Below are 27335 nucleotides of genomic sequence, written 5' to 3' on the forward strand. Positions count from 1 at the left end.
TGGAAGTATGATGTGGACATTCACCTTTAGAGTACTCAACTCTGACCTAGGCTGGTGGTGGCATGACATCTGCATTTTGTCGTTCTCAAGTGACATTTGCTAAAGAAGTTATCTTAATGGATGGTTGCCTAACATGGCAGCATGACACTTAGACATTGAGTGTAACTGGATTTGGGGGCAAATTAAGATTCCATAATACAAAGGCTTAGTTTACCTGGAGCTGTTTTGGTGAATTCTGAATTTACTTATAAAATTCTTATTTTAGGAGTTAAGCATAATCACATTCTGCAAAGATCTTAGAACAAAATTTTCTTTCAAAAAGATTTTTTTAGCAAAGTTTTGTCTCACTAGTTGAAGTCAGAGGAGTTGCTCCTTTGGCACAGGAGAGATGAGCATTATGGCTTTAGAGGTGGAGACATTAGGAGTTCTCAATTTTCATAAATTCCCTGAAAGATTCACTGTATGCAGACCTTTCATTTTACTTGATGTTCAGGTAAATGTATTTGCAGTAAGAGTTGACTTACAATGTAGTGTTATTATTAATGTTGATTTATGCCTGCATTTATGATCATGTACTTCATTGTGAGCAGTTTCAGTTCTGGCACAGTTAATGGTGCTGAATTATCATGTGTTTATCTGTGCACTGTTGGCCTTAAAGGATCCACTGGTCAAAAATACTTAAATATTCAGTTTAAGGTCCAATACTTGAACTTACTCAAATCTAAGCTACCCTTTCAGCACTGGAGAGTAACACCTTGCTATCACAGTCACATATATTGGCTATACAGCACAGAGGAATATATGCTGTACTACAACATTAGCATTTGTTGATTTTAAATCTTGCTTCTCTCTCTGTTTAACTGGCACAATCCATTTTCTGAGCTCCTGTCATCTCTTTTCTTTCAATTTATTATGGAGATTTCAGGTTTCATAAGTTGCAGCACACTGATTCTGATAATGAACTTTTAGAGTAATTCCACCTCACTCTAGGTTCACTTTATTTTTCAGTCCTAGTTAAAGTGTTAATAAACACTTTAAATAAAAAGCATTAATTTGTACTTCCAGATAAATAGGGATCTACAGATAAATATAACAAATTTTTAATGTTTTATTATTCACAATATTCTGGATGTTCCAGATGTGCTCGTCCAAGTGCTTTTGTTCTGTGTTGCCAGAGCTGAGCAGATCACGGAGTAAATCAACACATGCACCATGGCAGCTCAGGGCACACATGACCAATCCACCAACACTTAAGAGCTTGACTCCCTTGCTGGCACTATTGGAATTGCCATCGAGAACCAATAACTGGAGTTTCAGAAAGGCTGGATAGGCATTCCCAGATGGGAGGGAGAGTGGGTAGAGATTTAATTGCAGAAATGCACGAGTCAGAGGGCTGAGTCTTTCCTGGCCTTCTCAGTTGGTCTACCCAACATAGGCAAGATAGTAGTTGCAGCACTCTGTTGGAACCTTGGATACTGAGAATTTTAAACTTTCTGTGCTGAAAGGCACAGACTCACAACAGAGCACTGCATTTGACCTGAGGCTGTGGAGAAGGCTTCCAAAATTGATTAATAGCACTGGGATTATAGGTGTGTAGTTGGTTAGAAGTGTGATATACAGGGTGGAAAACTTCTGAGTTTGGGGTTTTAGAATATAGTAATAAATATGAAGCAAGGTGGAGGTTTTAGGGCGGAGGCATGTTGCTCCTCTTCTTTACTTTCTTCTTCCTGCTTCCTCATGGGTTTAGGTGGTATTTTGTAATTGGACAGAAAAGTCCGCATTGTGGGCTTTGAGAGATCAGTTATTGGATTAAAAGGGAAAATAATCTAGGTGTCATTTCTTAATTGGATATTTTAGTCTTAAAAGACCTTGTAATAAGAGATAGTTAGCCATTTTGTGCCTTGCTAATGAAAGACTTCAGAACTCATGGCTATGTGGCTGTAGCATTGATAAGAAACAATAAACACCTGAGTCTGAACATGAACTATCATCTGGAGTTCCTTCAATCCTGACCCCAACAGAGGTAGAAAAAACAGGCAGAGAGCCCACAGCACTCTGTCTGTGCCCTTGGATATCTTTGCTCGGTGCTTTGCAGTAATTACAGAATGCCTGGGTGTTTCCATTCTTGTAGCCTCTCCAGTGAGTAGTTGACTGAAAGCATACTTTGTATTTACGTACAGGTTATTCCAGGACCAATCATATTTTTTCTAGGAAACTTATTTGGATTTGATTTGTTTTTTTTAATCTTTTACCAGATATCTGGTGTTTCAGTGATCATGCATAGTTGGATTAATGTCTCAGCCTCTGTAGTTGTGACTGGATTGCCTAATTCCAGGTGTTCTTCAGCACGTGCTCATGTGCTGTGTTCACATACAAAGAATGTGTGATGCTTCAGGGAAACATTTAGCCTGTGTGAATGACACAATTGCTGAGTGCTGTAACAGTTGGTCAGAGACTTTCTCAAAGCATTAGACTTTTTGACCATTCCCTATTCAATATATATATACATGTTTTTGTCCAAGAAACCAGTAATAAAGTTATAAACAGAAAATAATTCCAATCAGAGTGTTGTACCTCACATTTTGCTACTGCTTCAAACATTATTTGCAAATCACAAAACAACAGTGAGAGAGAACCAGTGTTGGAAATTTTCACCTATTTGTAATTGCATACAAAAAACATTCAATTTTGTGAAGTGAGTCTAAATGATAAAAATCTTGGAAAGTCGCTGGTCTATGTCAGCTGCCATGTGAAATTCTGAGGAGACAAACAGGGATTTTGGAGGAAGTTTAGAAAGACAGTTTATGAAGTTATTCTTTTATGTTCAGTTTCACAATCAATGTTCTTATGACCGGGAATGGAACAATGGTTATGACCTGTGACAGATGAACAAATGCTTTCTTTCTACCAAACACCAGAGGTCAGATGAATAAATGCTTTCTTTCTACCAAACATCAGAACATATTTCCTCTTTCTCAAGTAAAAATTCATGGCTGTGCTAGAAAATACATTTGCATTCTCAAAGATGCAGTAACATCAGTGCCGTAACAATGCAGTAATGTGCATTTGCATTTTTGAAGATGACATGTGGAGCACTAGACAGCAAGAGAAATTGATAGACATCAGAGTAAGGAACAGGTATCAATTTGAATTCAAGATTGGGGACAGCCATCCAGAAACCAAGGAAGGAGAGAAATCCAGTGAGGGTTTGGCAGTTTACAGCTGAGATAAGCAGGGATATCAGGCAACATTCTTTATACTTGGAGTCTGTGACCATTATAGAGAAAAAGAAGATAAGAGAAATAGGAAAATTCACAGGCAACTGAAAGCAGCACCAAGCCATCACCACTGTTTCCATTCATGGAAACAGCAGAACATTTCTCTCAAAGCTATTGCAGAGAAACGATGTCCACCTATATTTGCCTGCTGCTGAAACTTTAGAGCAATCAAGCTCATTCATGAAAAACGAGTCTAACTGTGAGCTAAAGAGTACAGGTTTGTTACAAGGGAGGCCCTTGTAAGACAAATTGTAAAAAGACTGGGGAGAAATAGGAGACTAAGGAAGTGCAGTTACTTTAGTAGTGAAAAGATGATTGTAAACATGTTTTAAAGGAAGAAGTAAAGTCATCAGAAGATGCAAAAAGTATTTAAATAATTTTCCTACAGACCATGTCAAGATAATACAATGCTACTCTGTGCTACGGTTACTCTTTTTCTTGCTGATGTTGGCAAGCTGTAGATTTAGATTGTTTCTGAGGTGAGTTAGGGAGGATGGGGGTGTAATAGGACAGGCACCCATGCAACTGCTCATAGTATACCTTCTAAAAGACTTCAGGTATTAAAAAAATTCAAAGTATATACACATGAAAAACATGTTGCTGATTATTCCTGGCCATTCTTCTTTCACAAATGAATCAAGGTGAAAGATAATCTCTCATGGAAGTTAATTTCTGCTATTGCAGAAGTTAATTTCTGGCTTTGTAAGTGATATAAAGGATTTGGTTTTGTGGATGATGGAGGTGGTGGTGGTGATGATGATGATTTCTGTGTAAAAAAGGCCTAGGAAGTTTGATTGGCTTCATCATCTACAGAGTTGAGGTCAGTCTTTTATTATGATGCTAATGAGACTCTGAGAAATGTCTGAGGAGATTATTAAAGCAATGAAAAAAGTAAGAACAAGAGAAATAAGCAGCCAAAGTCAGGCTGTGGAAGAACAAAATTAATCAAATTAGTAATTCATCTTAACTTTATATGTTTATACAGTACACATGCCAAACTGAAATAGTCATCCCAATTCTTATAATAGTCAAGGAAGAAGAATAGTTTTTTTACTGTTTCATCTCTTTTAATTTGGACATTTAGCAAAGATAAGGCACCTTGGTTTCTACAGGCAATATTTTCTGGTTTCCTTTGGCAGCAATGACAGTGCAGATTCAAAGGTTAGAGCTGCACATCTATGCTGTAGGTATCTATGTTTAATGGGGGGAATCCCATCCAAGGCAGTGGAAAACTTTTAAAAATGAGCATACAGTTCATTTCATTATTAGATAGGAATGACAGAATTCTGAATAATAGTGCAATAAGAAAGAGCTATTAAAAATATTGATTTTTCTTTTCCTAGAAGAATACAGATGAGTTGAATTTATATGCTATGATGGTGATGAAACTCAATCTGCCCAGCCGTAACTGAAGCATGCATTGAGTATGATCTAATAATGCCAGATGTTTTAAATTAGTGGATCTAACTAACTTGAATCCAAGGATTTTGAAAGAGATCTTTGGCATATTAAGGATGGATTCCTTTCATCTAATTTTGGCCACTTTTAGGTATGGAGTTTAAAGTAGTCTAAACTAAGACACCTTCTGTAGGCAATGGAGAGAGGCACCTGCAGACTTATCCTAGCTGAAAATAGATGCCCAAGATATCTGCAAGAAGTAGACTCATGAAAGTGCCTAATTTTCTCTGCTGAATGTAGAAAGAACCTAGGTGACTAGCTCAGACTAAACAGCTAGCTTTCAGACAGCTGAATTTAAATTAATATCCTCCTGGATGTTGATTTTCAGCAAGCTTGTGGTTCAGGGGAAGTTGCAGGGCTGGAAGAGAGGTAATATGCCAGTATTTAAAAAGGTCAAATAAGATTATAGTCTGGTAAACTGGACACTATTCTCATGTGACATACTTGTAGGTCCATACAATATAATACTGGAAGGAACATTTTAATGACCAAGTCTGACTAGCCTTGCTCATGCAAACCAGAGACATTGCTTCATTTTTTTCTGTTTGGAATAGAGTATATCTTTTAGAAAAACACTGACTCTTTACTTTAAAAATTCCAGCAATGGAAAATCCACCAGAGACATCATAACTTGTTCCAGTAGTTAAATACCTTCCCCATAAAAACATTTGCACCTTATTTGTAGCCTAAGGTTTGTCTAGCTTTATCTTATGCAATTACAAGCATGATACTTTTGCTTAGTAAACTGACAAGCTCTACATAGCTTCTGTTCTCACATACATTCTTATTGAAAAAAATTAAATTCTTGTCTCATTGTCCTATTTTTAATTAGCTAGGCAAGTGTAATTGCTGATGGAATTTCTGTCTTTTTAATTCTTTAACTATGTTTGTGTGTCAGTTCTGAATTTTTTATTTTTGAACTTCATTTTTGGACTGAATTGCAACATGCTTCAGGACAAAATTCAGTATTCCAGTACTATCTGTATGAATACTTAAATCAGGTAAAATAGCTTCCCTGTTTCTATGTAAGCTCTGTTTGAACATCAGAGATTTTCATTATTCTCTTTGCCCACAGTATTGCCCTCAAAGTTTGTATTTGGCCAATTTTCTACTTTGATTTTCGTGTCTTTCTGGAAATGGATCCGCAGGTTAAACCTTTGCATGCTTATAAGGTTGGCCTTCATGCACAGGAGTAAAAAATCACCAGTGAATTTAGACATTGTGATATAAGGTGATTTTTTTTTCAGATGATTAAATCAGATTTAGTTTTTGTCAGAATACTTTATAAATGTGGAAAGACTCAGGTCTCATTTTTGAAAGAATAATTCACAATTCAAAAGCAGCCACAAAATGTGTTCAAGCTTTTTATTGTTTTAGAAAGGAAGATATTCAGAGACAAACACAGTGACCCTTCTTATAATGCCTTTAAAACAAAATATTGCCTTTCCACACTAGAGGACTGCAGCTTTGGCAGAGGTAAGATTCATTAGGAAACTGAAGGAGTTTACTGGCTGAGAAAGTGGTAAATACTTTTGAATTACAGAGACATAAGTTTATTAAAGTCTGTGAAAAGAATACCAGTGGCTTTGATTGTAAAGGGTGAAGCTAAAAAATGCCTGTTCTGCCTGCCAATGAAATTCTACCTTTACAGATACCCAAGCAGATGGTACATAAATATTTTAAAACATTTAAGAAGATCTTCCCACTGAGGTGATTTCCAGTATCTTGTACAAGGATCCCTTGATGTTTTGACTTTAAATTTCTGCTTGAATTGTGAAATAATTAGCTAACAAATAGTAAAGTTATCAATTTTTTTTATTTATGCATTTTTTTTCTGTGTACTGTGATGATGCTTAAAGGCACTGATTACAGATAAGGGGTTCACTTTGCTAGGGAGTGATGTGTACCTGCATGAGAAGAAGATGACTCCAGAAAACTTTCAATTTAAATGTAACACACAATAAGGTGGAGGTGAACAAACAGATAGGACTGCTAGAAAAAATATGTAAAATATTTATATGTTCATATTTGATAGTTTAAGCAAACCAGGATACATTTTTTTAACTGCTAATTCATAACTGCAACTCAGTCATCTTAAGTAAAATATAAATAACAAATACTGACTGTAAACTTTTTGTAAAAATCTAGAACCAGTGGAGAGTAGCCAGTCACTGAGACTTTAGGCACTCACACCATATGGGAACCATAACTGGTGCTGTTGTCAGGCTTTTGAATTTGTGTGTCTGTGCTGAAGGCTACATGAAGTCCAAGCAAATTAGTCTCTGTTTAGCTTTGCATTGTTCTGAGCAGCTTTTATTTTCCAAATTAATTGAAAGATATATTTCTGTGCTGCACTATGAAAAAGTTCATTTTCTCCTGTTCTTGTTCCATTATACATACAGAACTAATTATTTTTGGGCTAGAAGAACCATTAACCTAATGATTAAGGTACATACCTGAAATGCAGATGATCAGAGGTTTCATTCATGTTCTGATATTTTTTTATTGTTGAAAGTTTCTATCCAACCTACCCATGCATAGAACTGATCTTTAGCCTTGCTCTGTGGTCTGGTTTATGCTATTATTTGCCCAACATGGAAGTGTTCTGTTTTCTTATATTACAAAATACTAGTGGATGCCTTCTGGAATATCAGTTGTGGTAGCTTATAACAACATCACCAGGAATGCTGAAAAGCAAATTTCAACTGCTTGGTACAGTGAAGTGGGCAAAGAAGACGCTCATGCCCTAAGAATGGGACTTGATTTGTATAATCATACATTTTAATTTTTTTTAATTGGTTTTTTCATCAGGGTACAGCCTCAAGAAATGCATTGGAGGGGAGGTGGGGAGAGCATGGATGTGTTAAGCTTGGGCTTGTTGGTAGGTTGGTTTTGGTATTTTTGGCAAAGAAGGCAAAACAGCCATAATGTATCTTCTGAATCCTGTGTGGAGTTAATAGGAGGTATTTATGCTTTTTGAGTTCAGTTCTCAGTGGCAGAAATGTTAGACTCTTCTATTCCCTTGTAATATTCCAAGATATGAAACCCATTTGTTTAACCACTGTTTCTGAAAGTTATTGTGAAATGTAGATTTCATATTTGGAAGGTTTATATAATGACTGTGTTAAAAAATACAGCTTCTGTAATTTATTGTGCAGAGCTTCCAGAAAACTGGTCATTGTTTGCTAAAGTCATAAATCCCTACAAGAAGTTTTGGCTAACTGTTTTGTGTTCAAAGACTTGCATAAGACCATCTTTGTGAAATAAATAGATGTAAATTACAAAACATGGAAGACAATTACTAATAATTTCTACTGAAAGCATTCTAAAACCAACCTTTTATCACATACTATATTTATTTGGAGTATAGAAAACTAAATGGAAAAGCACTTCTTTAGGAGAATTTGGCAACAGGTTTGCTTGTTTTCTTGTGGGGGCCTTTGGTGAGAGCATTAAATACACAATATGGAGTTTTACATTATAAAGCAAGGTTTAATATATCTTCATAAATCAATCCAAAATATTTCATGTGATATCTGTGCAATAGTACTATTGGGGTATAGTAGTATGTGTTTTCAATTTACATATTTGTGTTGTAATTTTTCCTTTAGAAAAACCCCCTTTGTAACTGCAGTGGTTTGCTCTGCTCAGGCTCCACAGTTCAGGCTGGAGATACAGCGCGTCTGGCACATGCTCCAAACTGATGCCTGTTGCTTTTTATAACAGTTGTTACAGTTCTTGGACATCAAGAAAGAGGGCACTAGATTCCAAAACTTCTGCATGTCTGTTGTCTACCAAAAATATGCTAAATCCCTTTGCCAACAAATATATTGATCACATCACACTTAAATTTTGGATATAAGAGATTCCATAAACTAAGTCACATGCTATCATGTTTTATTCCATTTCAGAAGGATTAATGTAAAGTGACAGTGTTACACCAGTTTCCATTGCGTTGGCAACTGCCAGGTTGCTTTAAACATTTTGCTTACAGTTTCAGCTCCAGGAAGCAGGAGCCAGTAGCTGTTCTACCTTCATAATAAGCAAAATGTCACCATTCATAAAGTAAGGGTACTTTTAGGTAAAACATTTTGCTTTTGCACCATTGATGAAGGTAATGAAGTTTGGCTTTGGTATAGATTAAGCCTCAGACTTTAGATTACTTTTTCAAAATTTCACATTACTGAAGTTTATGATATGTAGCAAGTGTTCTGTTAAAATCTGGCTGACTGTGGATGGGAAAAAACAGCAGCCTAAGGGAGATCAGCTTATTTTTGCCCAAACTCTGTGCTTCAGGAGATCTCTAATTTTGTAACATTTGGATAACAAACCTAGAGGCTGGCATAAAGCTCCTCTTGGCACATTTTAAACATCTTTTAGTCTTATAAAAAGAAGCTTGTCCCACTAAGCTGTACATTTGTTGGAGCTGTTTAACAGTAGCTGTGCCCTGCAGCTCTTTTAGTGATAAATGAGCCATTTCAAATAAGGGCAATTGCAGCCAACTGTGCAGAAGGAATCATTAAAAAAAATTTAAATAGACATTTTTGAAGCTTAAAAATGCACAAACAAAGTATGTTAAATCAAAATATATGCTGCTCCTTTTAATGGAAAAGATTGCTACTGGCTAAGTCTGCCAGCTTCAATAGGTGTGCCAAAAAGCCAAGGAATCTGGCAGAATCTGCAGATAGCAGTTCCATCTTTCATCTATATTTCTTTTCTGTATTTATCTTGCTTTAGAAAATGCAGAGAATGTCTTTTCCTTCTGACTTGGCGCTATTTCCAAACCACAGAAATACACAGAGCAGCTTCTTGCAATTGTTTAGCTCCCTGCACCAGTCTTATCCTTGTGACTCTATGAATCATTTCTTTCTAATTTGGCAATAATAAGAAAGAAGAGCATTAAAATATTTTTATGTTTATGGAATAGTATCTTCGCTGAACTGTCAGATATAAAATTAGTTTTCTTAATTAAGAGATACTGGGTTTAATGTGTAAGGACAGAATGCCAGGTAATTATTTTTGACATTCAGCTGATCAAAAATAGTTTCCTTGTATGTAAGGAGCTATTCAAAGAATCTGAACATAAAAAATACCAAGAAAAAAGTTCTTCCTGTAGAATCAATCACTCAGTTCAGTTTGGCTTCAAGCCTTACTCGTTGTAATCTCTCTTATATCCCCCTTGCAAAGCACACTCTCTGGTATCTTTTAAGTGATAAGGCACAACTTACTGATACCCCTTTCAAAGGAAAGATGCTAAGGAAAAGCCCATTTGCAGTGTGTGGACTATGGGATGGACTCTAGTGTAAGTGTTCCTGGTCAATGTTCTGTACTTTGGCATCAAATCTGAAGACCTGACAAGGCTGCCAGGCAGCACAAGCCTGATGAGAATTCTGTCCTGACTTGAGTGAGGGCAGGGACTGGGTATGAATTGCTGATGCAGTTGTGCTCATTTTACAATCAATTGCATATGAAAGCTAAAATGTATCTTCTCCTGGACTATAAGTGAAGTTTCATATTATTTAATTTCATTGAAAATTTGATTTTAATTAATTTTGCTTTTATCTCTAAGGGTAATTATTGGCTGTATTTATCAGCTGCTAGTCAGTGCAGAATTTATTGCCATGCCTTGGTTTATGATAATTCTTCATCTCTGGAAGCTTTGAACAAAAAAAAATGTAATGTTAAAGTGAGAGAATATTATTAGCCAGTAACACTTTTTAATTACTGAAAGAGTCTGATACACTGCAAATTGCATGTTATCTTTGGATTTAGGAGAGCTATAAAGCTAGATAGAAGGGGCCTTTAAGGTGATTCTATTCTACTCATTGCATTTGTATTGAAGGTATAGGTAAAAATAAAAAAACTTTTCCATGGCATAGGATTGAGAAAGCAGCAACTCATTAACATGCTTCCGTAGTGCTGTACAGGTATGACAGTTCCAAATACCAGGATAAGATACATAATTAGGGCTCTGTGAAAATAGAGAAAAGTTTAAAATATCAAGAAGGTCTTTAGAACACCTAAAGTCAAATCTGTGCAATCTGCACAAATGCAACATTCATTAGACTGGATTAGCTCCTTCTCAGAATTCCAGGGAGACATAATTGCTGGACTCCGGAGGCATTATAGGCTAAGGGAGTGTGTATATATTGAAAAAAAGTCTGTCTTTGGCACTGGATTTGCTGAATAGTCATGGTATAGAGAATATTTTATCAGTCTTTTGCTTCTCAAAGAATTTTGTCTTTCCATCAGTTGATTACTGTATCCTGTTGATTACTAATCTTGTTGCTGTTTGGAAAGGTGGAATTCACCATGCTTGGATTTTAAGTAAGTGTTGAGCAGCACTCTTCACCAACAACTATTAAAGAAGTTAAAATGTGATGTGATGAGAAGACAGAATCCTAAAGAGGATAAATAACTGTTTAAAACTCAGGAATCAAAGTTTAGAAATTAGGATGAAGTTTTGGAGCCAAAGGATCTTCATAAATGGTAATGGGAAGGGTGGTAAATGGTGATGTCACAAACTGCTGACAATACAGTTCTCTATAATAAGTCCAGACAGAGACAATTGCAAACTGCAGTTCACAGTGCAGAATAGAGGTCAGATGTCCTGTGCAAATACATCACAGCTCAGTTCAAAGTTTTCCCCTTTCATGGATTTACTACACTGAACAGTTTTGCTCACTGCACGTGCTGCAGATAGTGCCAGTAACTATTGGTTAGGATTGAAAAGATGTCTAAATGTTTGAGTGACACAATAAAGTCCTTGCAAACAATTTGGACAGAAATTTTTTCAGTGTAAGATACAGTTGGGGACACCATGAAGCCCTGACTTTGTTTCTGACCGAGCAGGCTGTTTCTGTTAATTTTTCTGCTCTTGGTCTCATAATCAAGAATCCTCATGAAATTTGCAGTTGCATGTAGGTGTTATTTATCCTTAAATTTTTGTTGACATCCTGGAGTGTGGGGGGAGAAACTGATAGTCTGTTTAATTCTTCTGCATCACAAATGCATATGAGGGAATTGTATTTTGAGAAACTACTCTTTCACAAAATTTACAATATTCTGCATAAAGATACTTCTGTTCAGAGAAGGATGTTAAGTTCCTTAATTGTCTTCATGAGTCAAACCCATGATGTGCTGTTGAAATGAAAAAGTAGCCTGTTTGAGTGGGGAGCTGATGAAGTAGAGAGCACATTCCCTGTGTGGGAGCAGTACTTTCTCTTAAATCATCTTCCATATACTGCTTTTATTAGGTGGCAGCATGCCTCAGACATACTCACCCAAGAATGCCCACCACGTGGTCAGTAATATTCTTGTGCTTGCTCTAGTTTTGTGAAATAATGTCTTGGGTAGCTGGTTAGCTCCAACCATTTCCTCCTACCTGAGAGACGAAGGACCCACCACCCCAGGTTTAAATCTTGATTCTTTTAACCTTTTGCAGCAACATTCAGGTAGAGGGTTCACATGAATTTTTTTTCTCCTGTGTTAAAGCACAGAGTTGCATGGTTTTAGAAAATTAATTTTCACATCTTCCCCCGCATGCTTTAACCAGCTTTAGCAGAGCTTTTATGCATGTGGTACAACCTCCACTTGCCCAAGCACAACTATAACTTTCTTTTTATAGAACTTAAAGAGCTCAAGCAAATGAATAAGCCAAAAACATTTCCAAAACCTGAAGCTTGGAATTGAAGTTGAGAAGTTAATGAAAAAATTGAGGAACAGGCTTTTGTTTTAATCAGAGAAAAGCTTTAAATTTAACTTTTATTAATTGATTTTTCATTTACCACTTCATAGTTACATCTTTAGAGAGGGAAGGAAGCAAATCAGTCTCTAGTATTTCTGACATATAAAAGTCAGACAGGTATTATTACTTGCTTGTTTGCATGCAACACAGTATTTTTAAAAGTCTCTATCTCACAAACCTTCCAAAAGTGAGCAGCCATTCAAGCACCTTGTGGCCAGAGTCCTTGAGTGGCTTTGGAGAGACGTTTTGCTTATTTTTGAAAAACTATCTAACTCTGCTCTAAAGAACTGTATGCAAGTCACAAATATTTTGGTTGAATATGGGCTGATTGGAGTGCTAATTCAAGCAACTCCCTTTTTTCCATCACCAAAAAACCAAAGCATTTATCTGTCACAATAAGTGTACATGGTAATGTTTTCCTCAACACAGACTTTTTAAAAGCACACAAATTTCCAGCACTTGTAAATTTATTTTATGACAACTGACCAAACTGTTCATAAAAAATGTGCGTTTATTATAGGAAGATGACTCCTTAGTATAAAATAATTTGGTTTTCTCTAATAGCAAAAAAAAAAGCAGTTTGAGAATCTTAAGAAATAAATGGTACCATACGTTTAATTTTCTGATATTAAGAAAATTTAGACTTACTAATATGAATGAACATGTGGACTATACATGTACCCTTGTCCATGAACAGCTCTAGATCTTTTCTTGCTTCATCACATTCAGTTTCATATTTGTATGAATAGATCTGATCTGTGTTTATACCATCTATACATTTATTTACCCTGTGTTCTAATTCAACATTTTCTGGTACATTTGCTAGTCTAAAATCAGATTATATGTTGAACAGTACCACTCATCTGCCAGTTTATGTAAATGTATGCACTGTTGCAACCCCCACATCTTAAAACATAAGACTATAGAACAGTCTTCTTATGTGCCACAAAAAACCTAGCTTTAAAATGTGCTGGCTACTTATTTCAAACAAATGCTATTGTACAAATTCACAGGGAGAACCTCCTGCTTTTATCCCCAGACTTTGATATGTAAGGTTTACTAGCAAAAGCACCTCACTGGTTTTGATTATAATGATCCTATGTAGGAAGAGAGACCGACCCTTAGAGCATTGGACCTAAAGCTATATTAACTTTAGAGATCAAAATCAGTACTTTCAATTGAATACAGAAGAGAGTTTGAAGTCAGTTCACTCATACCAGTAGATCTAACATACTTTTAAAATATTGTTACAGTCAGATTATGTTCTCAGATCCCTATTCTCAGGATAAGATGCACTTGAGAGAAACATTGCAAAATTTGTCAAAAGTCTGGAAACTGTAGTGCCCCCTTACTGCAGTTCAATGTTGTTTTCAAAGATGGAATAGTTAAGACTGCATTTCAGGAATATCAGACAAACTAAAGGGAAATAAACCCCACATCATGTTTTCAGAGCATTTTTGAGAAATCAGGCAGAATCCTTCAGAATGTCAGGGTTAATGGACAGCTTAAACCTCATTTTTTCCTCTGTCGCTGCTGATAGTTTATTTGCAACTGCCCCTGATTAAATTTAATATAATTTTCATGTGATTACTAGAGATAGACAAAATTATAGTATTCATATCCATAGTAATGTTAAAAATATTGAAACAAAACTGAATTAGCAAATCTTTCTCAATTTCCTATCATACCTCCTCAATAATGTTTAAGAAGGAAAGGAAAGGTAAAAGTCATGCTCCTGCAAAATGAAAAGGAAAGCAAAGAGTGAAAAAGCAGGTAAGTATAGAAAAGGAGCAGGAAATATAAAAAAGAAAGATTGGTCAGCCTTGCAATGATACAAAGGAAGGATAGTCCACAACAGGTTACTGAGACAAAGTAAACTGTGAAAGGGATATCCATGACATAAATTTACAGTTTTGAATGTCCATACCATATAATAAGTAAGCAGGCTCATAATTTAATCTTAATAAATTTTGAAATGTCACTCTATTGAAATCACAAAAAACGTTCTTTATTCTCTCTATGCCACCAAAAGCCTTTTATATGTTAATCTTCTTTTGAGAACTACAATGACATAAAAATAAAATACAGAAAGTGGTTCAAATAAAAATATGCTCTGAGACCTGGGATTCATCACTTTTGGATTATCAAATCTGCCTATTGTTTTTTATGGGATGAGTTTCATATCCTGTAAGACTTTTTGTACATTGGAATGTTCATGATGATTGAATTCTTTCTTAATATTGCACCAAACATCTTGCAGCTGAATGGAGATTCAATCTGTCTGCCTTTAAGGTCTCCAATTAGTTCCATATAATTGTACCTTTTAAACAAAGATTAGAAATAACTTTGATTACTAGTTTTACTTAGCTACTTCACCTTTGCACGATATTTTTATAGGCAGTTAGATTTACACCTTAAATAGTTGTAAATATTCCTCTGAAATCCTGTAAGTATCAAATTGAGATGGGAAAACCTTTAAACTTAGAGTATTTTTAAGTGGTTTGCAAATTTGCAATTTTTAAACTATTCTACATTTCACCATTTGACATTTTGTTGCTTTTCTCCTTGTCAGTAATATTCACAGTTCTCTGCCCATTTATTGTGTCTTTGCAGAGAAGGAGGGCATCTTTCTCTAAATAACTATATATGAAAAAGACAGTAAAACAGATGAGGTGAAGAGAGAGCTGTAGAGTGTATTCATATTTTGTAGCTATATAAACATTTGCCAGTATGTCTGGGTGTACCATATTATAATTCCCTTTAGGCATATAGGTTTTATGTATGTCTCCAAAGTAATGCAATGTAATGCAACATTTAACCTTATTGGAGAATATGACAACTATATTCCTATTTTGTATGTTATTATTGTGTGGTCTAGAGATTTCTTTTCAAGAGTGCTGTTCCCATTCAGATATTGAAGAAATATGGCCCTTGTCCTAGATGCCTTTCAGTTTAGTTGTAACAAAGGAGGGAACTAAACAAAATAGATGAAAATGGACAGGCAGCAGGTAGGAAAAATGGGAAAATGGAAAAATGTATTCAGAAGGATTTTAATCTTCAAATCTATCATGGTGTAAAATGAGTTGTAGCTCACTGAAACTGTCTATCCCAACAAAATAGTAAACGTCTCATGGTAAAGTACCAGTAATCACGTGTTCAGAATATCTCACTGAAACTATCAAGCCCTACTTTTCTTTTCCCCTCATTTCCTGGCATTTTGTGGGATTCGTCTTGCCAACAGTCATTTTGTCCCAGGCAGTCACATAAGAAAAATGACTTTCCAAGGACAAATCACCTAAGTCCTGAGACAGGTGAGATGGTTTAAGTGCACAAAAAACTGCAGGCAAGTCTGTTCTGATCGTAACTTGGAGTCCTGCACGTCCTTGCAGGAAGTGCACAGGTTTTCCAGCTCCTGTACTCTTAGGGAGGATGAGAAGGATGAAAAAGAAGAGACAGTTCCTGGCCAGCCTGCTGGCTGCCATCATGTTCAGGTGCACCTCAGCCCAAGCTGCATCCTTTGGACCTCCTGATACCCCCCAGCCATTCTTGAGTGATTCCCAAAAATTGCCCTTTTCCTGTGGCTGCCAGAATGGAGGTGTGTTTCATGGGAGAGAGAAAGGACAGAAGTAGGACAAGAAAGGAAAAGAAGCCAGGTGTAATCTTCCTGGGATTTCTCCTATCCCAACCAGAGAGCTTCAGTTTTACCTCTTTATGTTCAGAATGGGTGAAGAAAGCTGCACCAGGGGTTGCTCTGATTTTAGTCCCAGGGAGGAGAGACCCTGTGCAAGGGGGAAGCAGCACAGTGAGTGTCAGCCTTGCTCACTTTTTGCCTTCATTGGAATTTCTTGGTACTGGATTTTGTACAGCTGCTAGCTCAGAGTGTTCCCTGGTGCATGGGACTTTAGTTTGAAATCTGTTTTCTTTGTGCCACCTGAGGAAAAAACTTAACAAACAAACAAAACACCCCAGAACTTACATGAGCATCTTCTTCTTGAAAGTCTGAGTATGGTAGATACTGTCTTATCCTTTTGTTCAGCTCAAAAGAGAAATCAGGAAATTGGCCTGAATTTTAGTTTAGAAAAGTGACTTAGCTTAACCTTCATTATGCTTTGATTGTGGAATATGTTTTATTATTTATAATTTAATTTTATGAGAAGAATTTTCATAGGAATATGTGTAACGTAACACTCTGACTAGGTGCTTTAATATTTTCCAGTGTGCACTAGGGTGTTGAAAGTTAGAAAATGCTGGCTGGATCTAGACTGATACTTTCTTGGATAAGCCTCTACCATATGCTTTTATTTAAAGTATTTTTTTTCTTTTAGGTTAGATTTATAAAAAACATGTGAAAAATGTCTTTTTTTGAAAAAGAAGTGTTACGCAATTAGAAAATCACAGTGCTAGAAATTTTGCATCCTTCAGGAAATGTTGCATATAAAAGAAGCCAGATACTAAATCTAAATTTAAAAAAAAAAAAAAGGCAAGTTCTGCCACCAACTGGAAATGCTATGTCAATCTAGAAGTTGTACTGAAGTTTATGTCTTTAGTTCCAGGAATTTTAAGCTCTATGTGAACTCTGACTGGCTTCCCAGTATAGATATGAATCTTGTTGAAGGAGTTTATCCATATTTCCTTCTGATTAGAAAAATTTAAATAAGATTTGTTTTACACGGCAGAAAATCTAAAGAAGCCAGAACAAAAAGGGCATTAAGTATTTTTTGTATAGTTATTCTTTATTCATCATTTTCATCTATGTTCACAGGACTCTGGGGTATTGAATAGGCTGATCATATTATCTGTTGTGTGTGAACAGGGGAGCCTCTTTCCAACAGCCTTGTTCTGCACTTTCCATTGTTTTATAAAACTTGCTGTGGACACATCACATGACTAACCCCTGATTTAAAGATTATTCCATGCCAACCTCCATACTTCCTGCAAACATGACACCCTGTGCTTTCTGCTTCCCCTCTCTGAGTCTGGAAGCTGCAGTGACTGTGGCTGAAGGAAAGTGAGTAATTCTGAGTTATTGTAACCAGTACATGGAGACGATCTGAGATTTTGTCAGATTTAGGGTTTGTTGGTACAATACTTACCTCTGCTTTTTCTGCTTTTAAGTCCCCTTGGGCTACTTCTTTTGTAGAGGTGAAAAAATCTAGAAAGACATCATTGTTTGCAGCGATACAGGCTAGAGACTGACAGGCTGAGGAACATGGAGGTTTACTGAAAAGGGTATGGAGATTTTGCAGACAACAAGCAGAACATTAGCCAGCAATGTGTCCTGACAGCAAAGTCACAACTCTGGACTGACAGCAGGAGCACAGCCAGTAGGTTGAGGGAAGAGATTGTTCCCTTTAGCACTCATTAGATCACACCTAGAATTCTGCACCCAGATTTGGCCTTTGATGTAGGGAAGATATGGATAAACCATAATAGGTTCAGCAGAGGACCAGCAGGATGGTCAGAACCTGAAGCACTGCTCTGTGAGGAGAACCTAAGCAAACTGGGCTTTTTCAGCCTGGAGAAGAGACGGTTTTAAGTGGTCTCAACAGCAGCCTTGTAGTTGCTATGGGGAGTTCAGTCATCAAAGAGATGGAGTAAGGCTTTTCACAGTGCTGTGTGGCAAGAGGATGAGAAACAATAAACATAAACTAAATCAAGAGTTAATAGGCACAGGGAAAACCTTTTTCTCCACCAGGACAGTCAAACATTGCAATAGGTTGCCAAAGATGTTGTGCCATCTCTATTCTTGAAGTTTTTCAAGATCAGATTTAAAAACTCTGGGCAACCCAGCCAAACCTCATATCTGACTCTGCTTTGAGCATGACCCTAGGCTAGAGATCTCCTGAGAGCCTCTCTTTTCTGAATAACTCTGTGATTGTGTTGTCATAATATAGTATCACAATTCTGGGGTAGTAATAACAAAACTTTAATTGTTCTGAATATTTAAATGATTTGGCTGTGCATCACTTTTGGAATCCAGAAATGCTACATATGCCCTGTACGTTCTCCAAACAGCTTGTATTTGTGCTTATTTACTGGTATGACGTGCAAACTGTGCAAAAATATTGGACTCTAGCCTTGGAATATAGATACCTGCCAACAGAAAATGAAGGCTACATGGTGCTGCAAATGCTTTCTCTGTCTATGGAAAGTGCCTTTTATGTGCCAGAAAGAAGCATTTATACCACATGCTTTTTTTACTGCTTCTCACATCTGTTAACATTTACATGTGTCAGAAAACAATACCTGAACAGTAAAGGGAAGGGATACATGAAGTTCAAGGGTATTATATCAAGAAAAATGGCATGTCATATTGCATATAGTACATTGGAATAAAAGAAAAGGAAAAAGGAAAAAGATTTCTTGGACTTGTCAAATATACCTAATACGTGGGCGTAGTTTGTATATACTATCTATGAATGCATTTCCATACCTGAATTGAATGACCCAAATTGCCAGTAAATGGAACTGAACCCATGAAAGGGTCAAGGAGTGATAATCAAGAGGTGAAAGAATTATAAACATCTTGGTTTATTAAAAAAGAAAATTTTTTTTTTTCATGAAAGGCAGGATTTATATAAAAATCTTCAAAGTTGGGTTCCTAAATACAGAATTACCCACTTCTGTTGAAATATTTTGCAGTTTTGATAATCTTCTCTTCAGCTGTCTTTTTGTTAGTACAAAAAGAGTAGGTTAACTGACAAATGTTGCTGTATATCCACAGTCCTTAGAGGCAGCTACTGTATTGGGCAGTGTTTCCAAGAACAGTGCTTTGAAGTCTCACAGTGAAAATCCTGAGACACAGTGTAGTACTGGATTTTGTATGACGTGGCAGTTCTTGCAGATGTTACCACTGGCAAGTGATTTAGAAGAGCTGCAAATTAGAGAGAAGCTGATCTGTGATCCCCTGAACACAGAAGGAAAAAATCAGTATTTGATACCTTTGGTTACATATGTACCACTAGTTCATTAGGCATATGTTTGGGTCTTTTGTACCAGTTTAATGTGGGATTCTGTTCTTTGACGCCTCACACAGATTTTCTAAAATGCACCTACAAAAGGAGCATGGATCCTCCCCTACAGCTATTGTCATTGCTAAATATTGAGTTCTTTGTGGAAAGCGACAGAAAATACCTATTCTCCCATGTCTTTTCAGTCTAGAAAGAAATGATGGCTAAAATAAGATATAATTAACCTTGAATTTAATCCTACCTAACGTGCAGTCATAATAAAGGCAAAGGTCAATTTTTGTTTTTTCCTATGTTCCTACTAGATAATGTATCTCTAAAACACTATTTTTGATGAACATCTGCTCTTGCACATGGATACAAGTCTTATCTGAAATTATTCTGGATGTTAGAGTTCCACACTCACTACACTGAAAAAGCCTTGCATTAGATCTGTGAAGATGCGATGAATAATCACATAAGGCATATGGTTTCCTTGCCCCCAAATTTAAAACCTAGAGCTTTACCAAAACCACCATATGAACAGCATGTGCATACATATTTTTGGGTTTGAGTCAGGGATATGAAGGATCTATAGCAGTTTTCTTCTCTTAGTTGCACAAGAAAGTTGTGAGGCACCTGAAGAATCAAGTGGTAATTTAAGCTGATGAGAAATCAGCTCTTGACAAATGGCAGAGAAGAAAGATCTTCATCCAGCAGTGTTTCTAAAGGAAAAAATAGAAGTTAAGCATTTGATAAGCTTGCATTCTGGTCTTTGTGCTTTGTAGAGCTGCTTTATTATTACAGGCAGACCTGTGGTCTCCTTAGTCTTGCTTCCACTTGAAGTCTGTGGTGAACCTTCCACTGACTTCTCTGGTTGCTCCCCCTGGCCTGGGTTTTGCACACAAATAAAGTATAGAAACATTTCTTCTCATGTCACTTTAACTCTGGTCTATCCTTTCAGAAGGGTTCATATTTTAAGAGTCCTACCTAGTTACTTGGACCTAGATATCTGATTACAGGAATTGAAAGTTTAAGAGGAAGGATTCCTAGGAAAATATTATCATTGATGCTTAATTGATAATAATAATACTGTTTCTGACATAATTCAAGGCTATCACAGGCAGTCTTACATGATGCATGGAGAGGTCAAAGGGTGAAAGGTGACTGGAAAGATGCTTGTTTTGTACATTTGGCTAACACAAATACTTCCTCAAGTACAAAATGCTTTGATCTCTCTAAGTAAATGCCATATGTGTGCAGCTGTGGCCCATGCCTCACGACTGCTGGAAGGTTAGGAAAAGGTAGCATATGAATTTGATGTCTGCATTCAATTTATGCTTTTATATTTAGCAGTTCATAATTTTGTGTAATATTTTAGCTGTATGAAAAATATGCTCCAGAGTTGAGTGATAACAGATTTCTCTGTGGTTTAACTCAACATTGTTTGGGTGAATACAGATTCCTAAGTATTGCAGACTGAAAATACAGGTTTTAATTAGAGCTGTCTGAGCTTCAAAATACCTGAACTCACATTAAGCCTGGCAAATTTTCAGAAATCTGGGGGCTGCATGGAGCTGATTTAAGCTAAGCAAGAGTCTTCTCTTTTCCAGCTATATTGCATTTGCAGTTGCATCGCTGACTTGCAACACACTGAAGTGAGATCACAACCCATTATTAATGTTTTTCTGATATGTAAAAATGTTTTATGACCAAGGCCTGTCTTGTGTCATACTCATGTTAAACAGTACCTTACTCTCAGGGAATTTCTACTGAAAAATTTGAATGACTTCCAGAGTAGAGGATCTACTATACATGACTGAAAAGCTGAATCAACTCCAAAAGTTTGGTGCCTTTCTCAAGCTTTTCATGCAAATGTTTAAGACTGATATGCCCGGATCTATAACCTTCAAGATGTTTAACATGAGTAGTTTGCTGTGACAATAAAGAAACCTATTGCTGTCAGTGGGACATAAGGATCCATCAAATGAATCCAGTTTCATGATCAAGACCATAAAGGAAAAAAAAAAGCAGCATGTCTTTGTCTTTTAAAAATATTGAATGTATACAATTACACTGGTATACTTTGGAGGGAAAATTGTGACTCACGTGACTCACATAAAGCATGTGCAATTTCTCCTTACAATAGCAAAAATATAAGTCACAACCAATAGAATGACATAATGCAATGAGCAGAAAAAACGACATGAAAATATCAATTCACAGGTACAAATATGGTAAAATATAATGCATTGCACTTTTATGTGGATGTTAATAGATATATGCATACAAAAGTATACATGTAGTAGATACAGGCATATGTATAATCCAGTGTTGTTAATACGATTGCAAGTATTTTATTTATCAGATGTGTTGGTTAATTAATGCAATTGTTCTAGATATGATTTGAATGTTACTGAAACAGAAGCACACTGATTTGTTTTTTTCTCCTCTGTGTTTTTGCTAGCTCCTACTGGCCATGGTAGGCTCTACAGATGACATTCTGCAGGAGGCAGCAGCTGGTTGCATAGCAAACATTCGCAGATTGGCTCTGGCAACAGAAAAAGCAAAATATGGCTGATGCTTCAGCAGCTTTTACCAACACACTTGTTTAGCAATTCAGCTACATTTAAATACACAACTACTCCTTCTAGCATCTGTATTTCATAGCACAGCTCATCTATTTGAAGATAATTTAAAAAAAAACAAATCTGTGGAAACTTATGTTTGATTTTACATTACTGGATTGTCACCCCTAGGTTTGATAAAACACTCATACCTAATTTGGTGTGTGTTTTAGCATTACACCCATCCAAAGACCATCAGTTATGATACGTCAAAGACATTTTCTGCAATTGATGTGCTTTTATTTTCATTTATTGTAGCTATACATGGTTTTGCTTATCTGTGACATTACAATAAATTTTGCTTTTCTGTGTGTATGGTTATGCAGCAATTTATGAATGTCTTGAACAATTCCCTGCATTATAATCTTGTCCAGTCATCCTCTCATTATGCTTTTGCATGTTTGATCAGTTGTGACTCACAGGAGGGCAGAAAATGCAGATACATGAATCTCACATCTGGCCTTATATAAAGGCTGCAAACAGCTGTAGCAATAGACATCACTCCAAATTTCCCATTTCTACCAACATCAAACAAAATAGTGCTTAATTTTATAAGTAGCTGGTGAAATGTGTTTTAATTAACACGTTTAGCTCTAAATAAAGAGTCAGATTTTAGATTTACATTTGCACATTATCTTTTTGTGGTTTAATTTTTAAACTGAAGACAACATTGTATTGATGTAGTTACTTTATTTCTGTATAAAATTATGTTCAGAATTACACTTGCTTTCAAAAATGCACAGAAATTATTATTGATACTATAAATTATAGACCCACTGTACATGCCATGCTAAACAAGTAATGCTAGGGCTTTTCAGTGAGAGCAGTAATGTCTTAATTACAACCACAGACTGCAGGCAAAAATGAATGAACACAAATATTTAAATTCCTTGCATTTGTAAGGGACTCACTTCTGAATTGTTTTTTTACTTCCCTTAATAATTAACAATTTTCTTGGTTTAGAAGAATTACAAAATGTAGAAGGATTTTGTAATTTCATTATTTTCCTTCAACTAGCATGATTTCTCAAGGCAACTAACTTTCTTGCTGACAGGAGCTTCTGAGGAAGACATAATGCCAATCCACTTGTTTATTTGTGTTTTCTCTGAAGCATACATGAAGACTCATTTAAAATATCATTTTGGAAGACTTGCACAGTTTTGAAAAAGGAAAATTACACTGGGAAGGTGTAGAGACTATTTTAAAGGAAGGCAGCTATGGACAGATGCTGAAGCAGTGTGGAAATCAAAATGTCAATCCAAGTAGTATTTTTTGATCCGTGCAAACACCAACATAGTCACAGGGTTCATCACAAGCTCCATCAGCATCCAGTCACCATGTAAATGCTATTTTAGGTTTTTTCAAGCTCTGCTCCACAGGCCTGGTATGTTATTTTGACTAAACATGTGTATATTATTATACTGATGTCACAGCTGTAGTAGTATCATATGCTTCATTGCTATACCCAAAAATACTTCTAAAATAAATGCTAATTGCCAAATTCATTTGAAAGAGAAGAGGCTTGATTTTATTTTTGTCTCTTCTGTGAGAGGAGCTGTGGATACAAATAGTTTATCACAGTCTCACTTATGAATAACACGTAAAATGGTAGCTTATTTTTCTAACTGTTGAAGGGCAAAAAACTCCCTGAAAATAACTCTTGTCCTTAGCTTGACCTCTCAAGGCACACTTGACTGTTTAGCATGGATTTCAAATGGAATAAGTTCTAAAGCAAGCTTAATTTTATGATACAGGTGTCAGGGCAATAAATGTCACGTTTCTGACAATGACATGGCCTCAGTTTGCCATTCTCACTCACACTGGTAGCCCTTATGCATCCGAATAGTTAATCTGAAACCTTTATTTAAAACCTCAGACAGTTAATCCCAGACTTAAGATAACTTACTTGTGCTGTTTTCTTTTCCTTCACCAAGCCTGAAGTTTTAAAGTTCTGTACAAGAATTGTTGAAATCTATACAGATCACTACACAGGCAAAGAACTAGTATTAGAAAAATACATCTTTTTTGGCTAAAACTGGTAGATTCCATGTAATTAAAATAAAGAGATTTAGTTGTTGGAAAATGAATAAATGAATGTGATCCCTGGCCCCTGTGAATGATGCAGTACAGCGTGTACATTTGAAAAGCTTCCACTTTGTCCACAGATCTGAGTTTCACAGTGCTGCAGCCCTCTGAAAAGGGATCCTCACAAAGCTGGGTGCCCCATGCTGCTCACACAGCCCTCCAACCCTCCTGGCAGTGCCCACCAGCCTATTCAAGCCCTGGCAGCAACCCAAGGCACTGCCAACACCCAGGCCCAGCACTCCCATTGTGGATACCCAGGCACCAGCCAGCTCCCACCCCCTGGCTCCCATGCCTGGGAGGGAAAAAATGCCTTCACTCCTTTCCACCAGCTGCTTCTTGTCCATGTAAACCTGTAGCCTCTTAGGAAATATGGTTATACTGCATATGGGGCTCAGTATTATTTTCAACTCAGAGCAATTTGATGTACAAATTATTTTAGGTGCAAAAATGTAGTGATTTAGAAGGGGGAGTCAGGCTTTGTCCTGTTCAGTCGCCATCATCTGGTCAGTCTGCTCCCTCCATGTTTTTTCTATGTGATTCCTATACTTTCACAGTTTTGTAATATGTCTTTTTTCCCAGTTTATTTACATTGATGTTACCATCAGCAGGGAGTATCCAACACTTTTCACAGTTTCAGGAGCCAGGTCCCAGCTCTGCAGAGCACCATTCTCCAACTGGCAGTCACAACGCCAGGCCTGCTCTTCACCAGCTGCTCATTGTCAGCTTTGTTCCTCAGTTACACTCAGTTGTCAAAAACCATGGAATCCAAATAAGAAAAGTTGTCATGAGAAAGTGTTGTTTGGAGTATGGAAATACTAGAGTTGATGAGAAAAAAAGCAAGAGAAGGAATCTTTCACATTTCTGCAATTATTTCTGGAACCTTATAGACCCACTACATCTTTCAGTCTACACATCTGTCAGCAGCAAGATAGCTTTTCTTCTACCACTCCATGACTTCATGATTTATTGCTTGGTGACAGATAACCATTATCAATAATTTAATTGTCCCAGGATGTTCAAACTACACATTTGAATCTGGGATTTATGTTCATTTCCTTTTAGTGTTCGTGCTAATGACGAGTGCATGTGCTCTGACACACGATATTGTCTCCAAGTTGTAAGAGAAATATAAACTTCACGGCCTGGGTGCAAGGAATCTGTGATGTATTAGGGGCTTTGTTATGCTGCTCCATCACCAAAACTTTCCTTTGGAAAGTAAATGAGTTTGAGACTCACAGGGCTGTCTCAAGATTTGACTCAGTAACATGCTTTAGGCTAACTGATCACTTTGAAAGCGTGGTACCTCTTTCATTCCATGTCTCCTGAAATGAGTTGAGTGAGCTGCTTACACTGGGGGTCAGATGTGAATTATCCCAGGAGGCTGAACTAGATAATATGTTAGTTTAAGAATTTCATCTCATAATAAATTAAATGGTTGTACCTTGCACATTTCCACCAAAATAATCTTTGTTTTATACATGACAGCAGGATGACTGCGATGGAAATATGTAATGTGTTTCTTCGGCAGTGGAATTCAAGTTTCCATGCAGGCTGTTAGCAGAGCTTATTTCCAGAGTCAGAAGCTGACTGCTCCCCAACTGCAAATTGTGGTTTGCCTCTTCTTTAGCCACTTCAGCTTTGCCACACACTGCTCAGGATCCAGAACAACAGAAGGAGGCACTGCTGCATCTTGGCCACTCTTTAATTCCGACAACCTAATTGTGACTGTTCAGTGACCAGGTACAGGCCAGGACCAGCATGTTTCAGCCATAACCATTGCAGTGGTAAGTTACATTACACCATTTCTAAAAAGGAATCAATTTTGCCACTTATTGTTCTCTCCCTTGCTTAAACAGTGATATTCCTCAGTGTTTAATATCTTGCTGCTTTGGCTATTGAAAGCAGCCAAAAGTCACCCATTTTCGTGACCCTTTTCCTTGAGTGCAACTTTCATGGTAACTTGTGCTTTGCTTAGTTATCAGTTCAGTAATACAACTTTCTGGCAAGTATTTCCATGGACAACATCACCATGGCTTGTATTTATCTTCTTGACTTGTTTTTGTGTTATCTGCCAGACCCCTTTCAGTTGGCAAGTTTCTTTCTCTTTTCCAGTTGTTGTCATTGGCAAGTTATGTGTTTTTATCCTGGTCTGCATAGAGCACAGGACCCTTCAGTTGCTTGATCTTTTACAACTGCAACCAATTCTACTTTAAACACAAATGTTTGCCTTCTGAAGGGCTGATCAATGCACGTAAGGAAGTGTTGACTTTGGCTTCCATACAATGTGATGTGACCTAGTCCTGCCACTTCGTAGTTCTGCAGTGACACAAAAGCCATCTTCACCAGTTTCACGTTTTCTTCCATCTTTTGAGAATCCTGACGTGGTGACAAGGTAACTTGGCCAGTTAAAGCCTTTGTCTCTTGTTACTTTGACTGTGTATTGGAAAAGGACCGTAGGAATGGCATTGTACTAATACTGAACCATGAAACAAGAGGTTGTAAACCAGCAGTTTTCAGTCAACTCCCCATTGCACCAGGATCCTGAATGCCTTTAAAGCTTCTCCATTCTTCATTAGGTGAGAAATGGCTGAGAAGCTTTTGGGGCTCCAGCATGTTCCTTGTGATTGGTAGTGCTGGTAATTTTTTGTCCAGCTGTGCTGTGTAACACCCCACTTCTGCAAGGGCTTGGTGAAGGCAAGAAAGAAAAGCTCAGCACCTGTGCTCCAGTGGCTGCATCTGGCAGCAGAGTTTTCCTTCAATGGCTGAGCCTTGAACCATACCTTCTAATATCCAGATTAAATAGCTAGGGATTTGTATCCTGCTTCTGAAAAAAAAAAAAAAGAGGCTTTAATAAAAATGGTAATTAAAAAAATACAGATGCTGATAAAATTAAAAGCATATGGATATGGAGTTGAAATGATTTAGTGCTGAAAAATGTTGGTTGATTCAGTAGTAGTTAAACTTCCAAATAACTTGTCTTGAACAAGCAAATAGTTATAAGTATTTGGCTATGTGTCTTTTTTAAAAAAAGTGAACACAGATCATGTTGCTGGTTCCCTCCACCACTAACTGGTAAAGGCTGCACTATAAAATTAGTGCAGCAAACCACTCATCTTTCCAGTTGCCACATTCTCTGCCCCAGTTGACAGCCTTTTGGGGCCTCCTTGGCTCCTCAGCAGAAAGCACCAAGTGC

At 36.9% G+C, this 27335-nt stretch overlaps 1 protein-coding gene across 1 annotated transcript in view; it reads left to right on the plus strand.

Annotated features, from left to right (window-relative positions):
* ODAD2 (outer dynein arm docking complex subunit 2) overlaps window positions 1–22334 on the plus strand; it is a 66792-nt gene extending 44458 nt beyond the window's left edge. The window contains exon 15 of the mRNA XM_064703285.1: window positions 21898–22334. Coding sequence (XP_064559355.1) covers window positions 21898–22011 — 114 coding nt within the window. The 3' untranslated portion in view covers window positions 22012–22334. The remainder of the gene's footprint in view (window positions 1–21897) is intronic.
* The last annotated feature ends 5001 nt before the right edge of the window (window positions 22335–27335 follow it).

This window comes from Zonotrichia leucophrys, chromosome 2 (assembly GCF_028769735.1).
Source record: "Zonotrichia leucophrys gambelii isolate GWCS_2022_RI chromosome 2, RI_Zleu_2.0, whole genome shotgun sequence".
NCBI classification, from domain to species: domain Eukaryota; kingdom Metazoa; phylum Chordata; class Aves; order Passeriformes; family Passerellidae; genus Zonotrichia; species Zonotrichia leucophrys.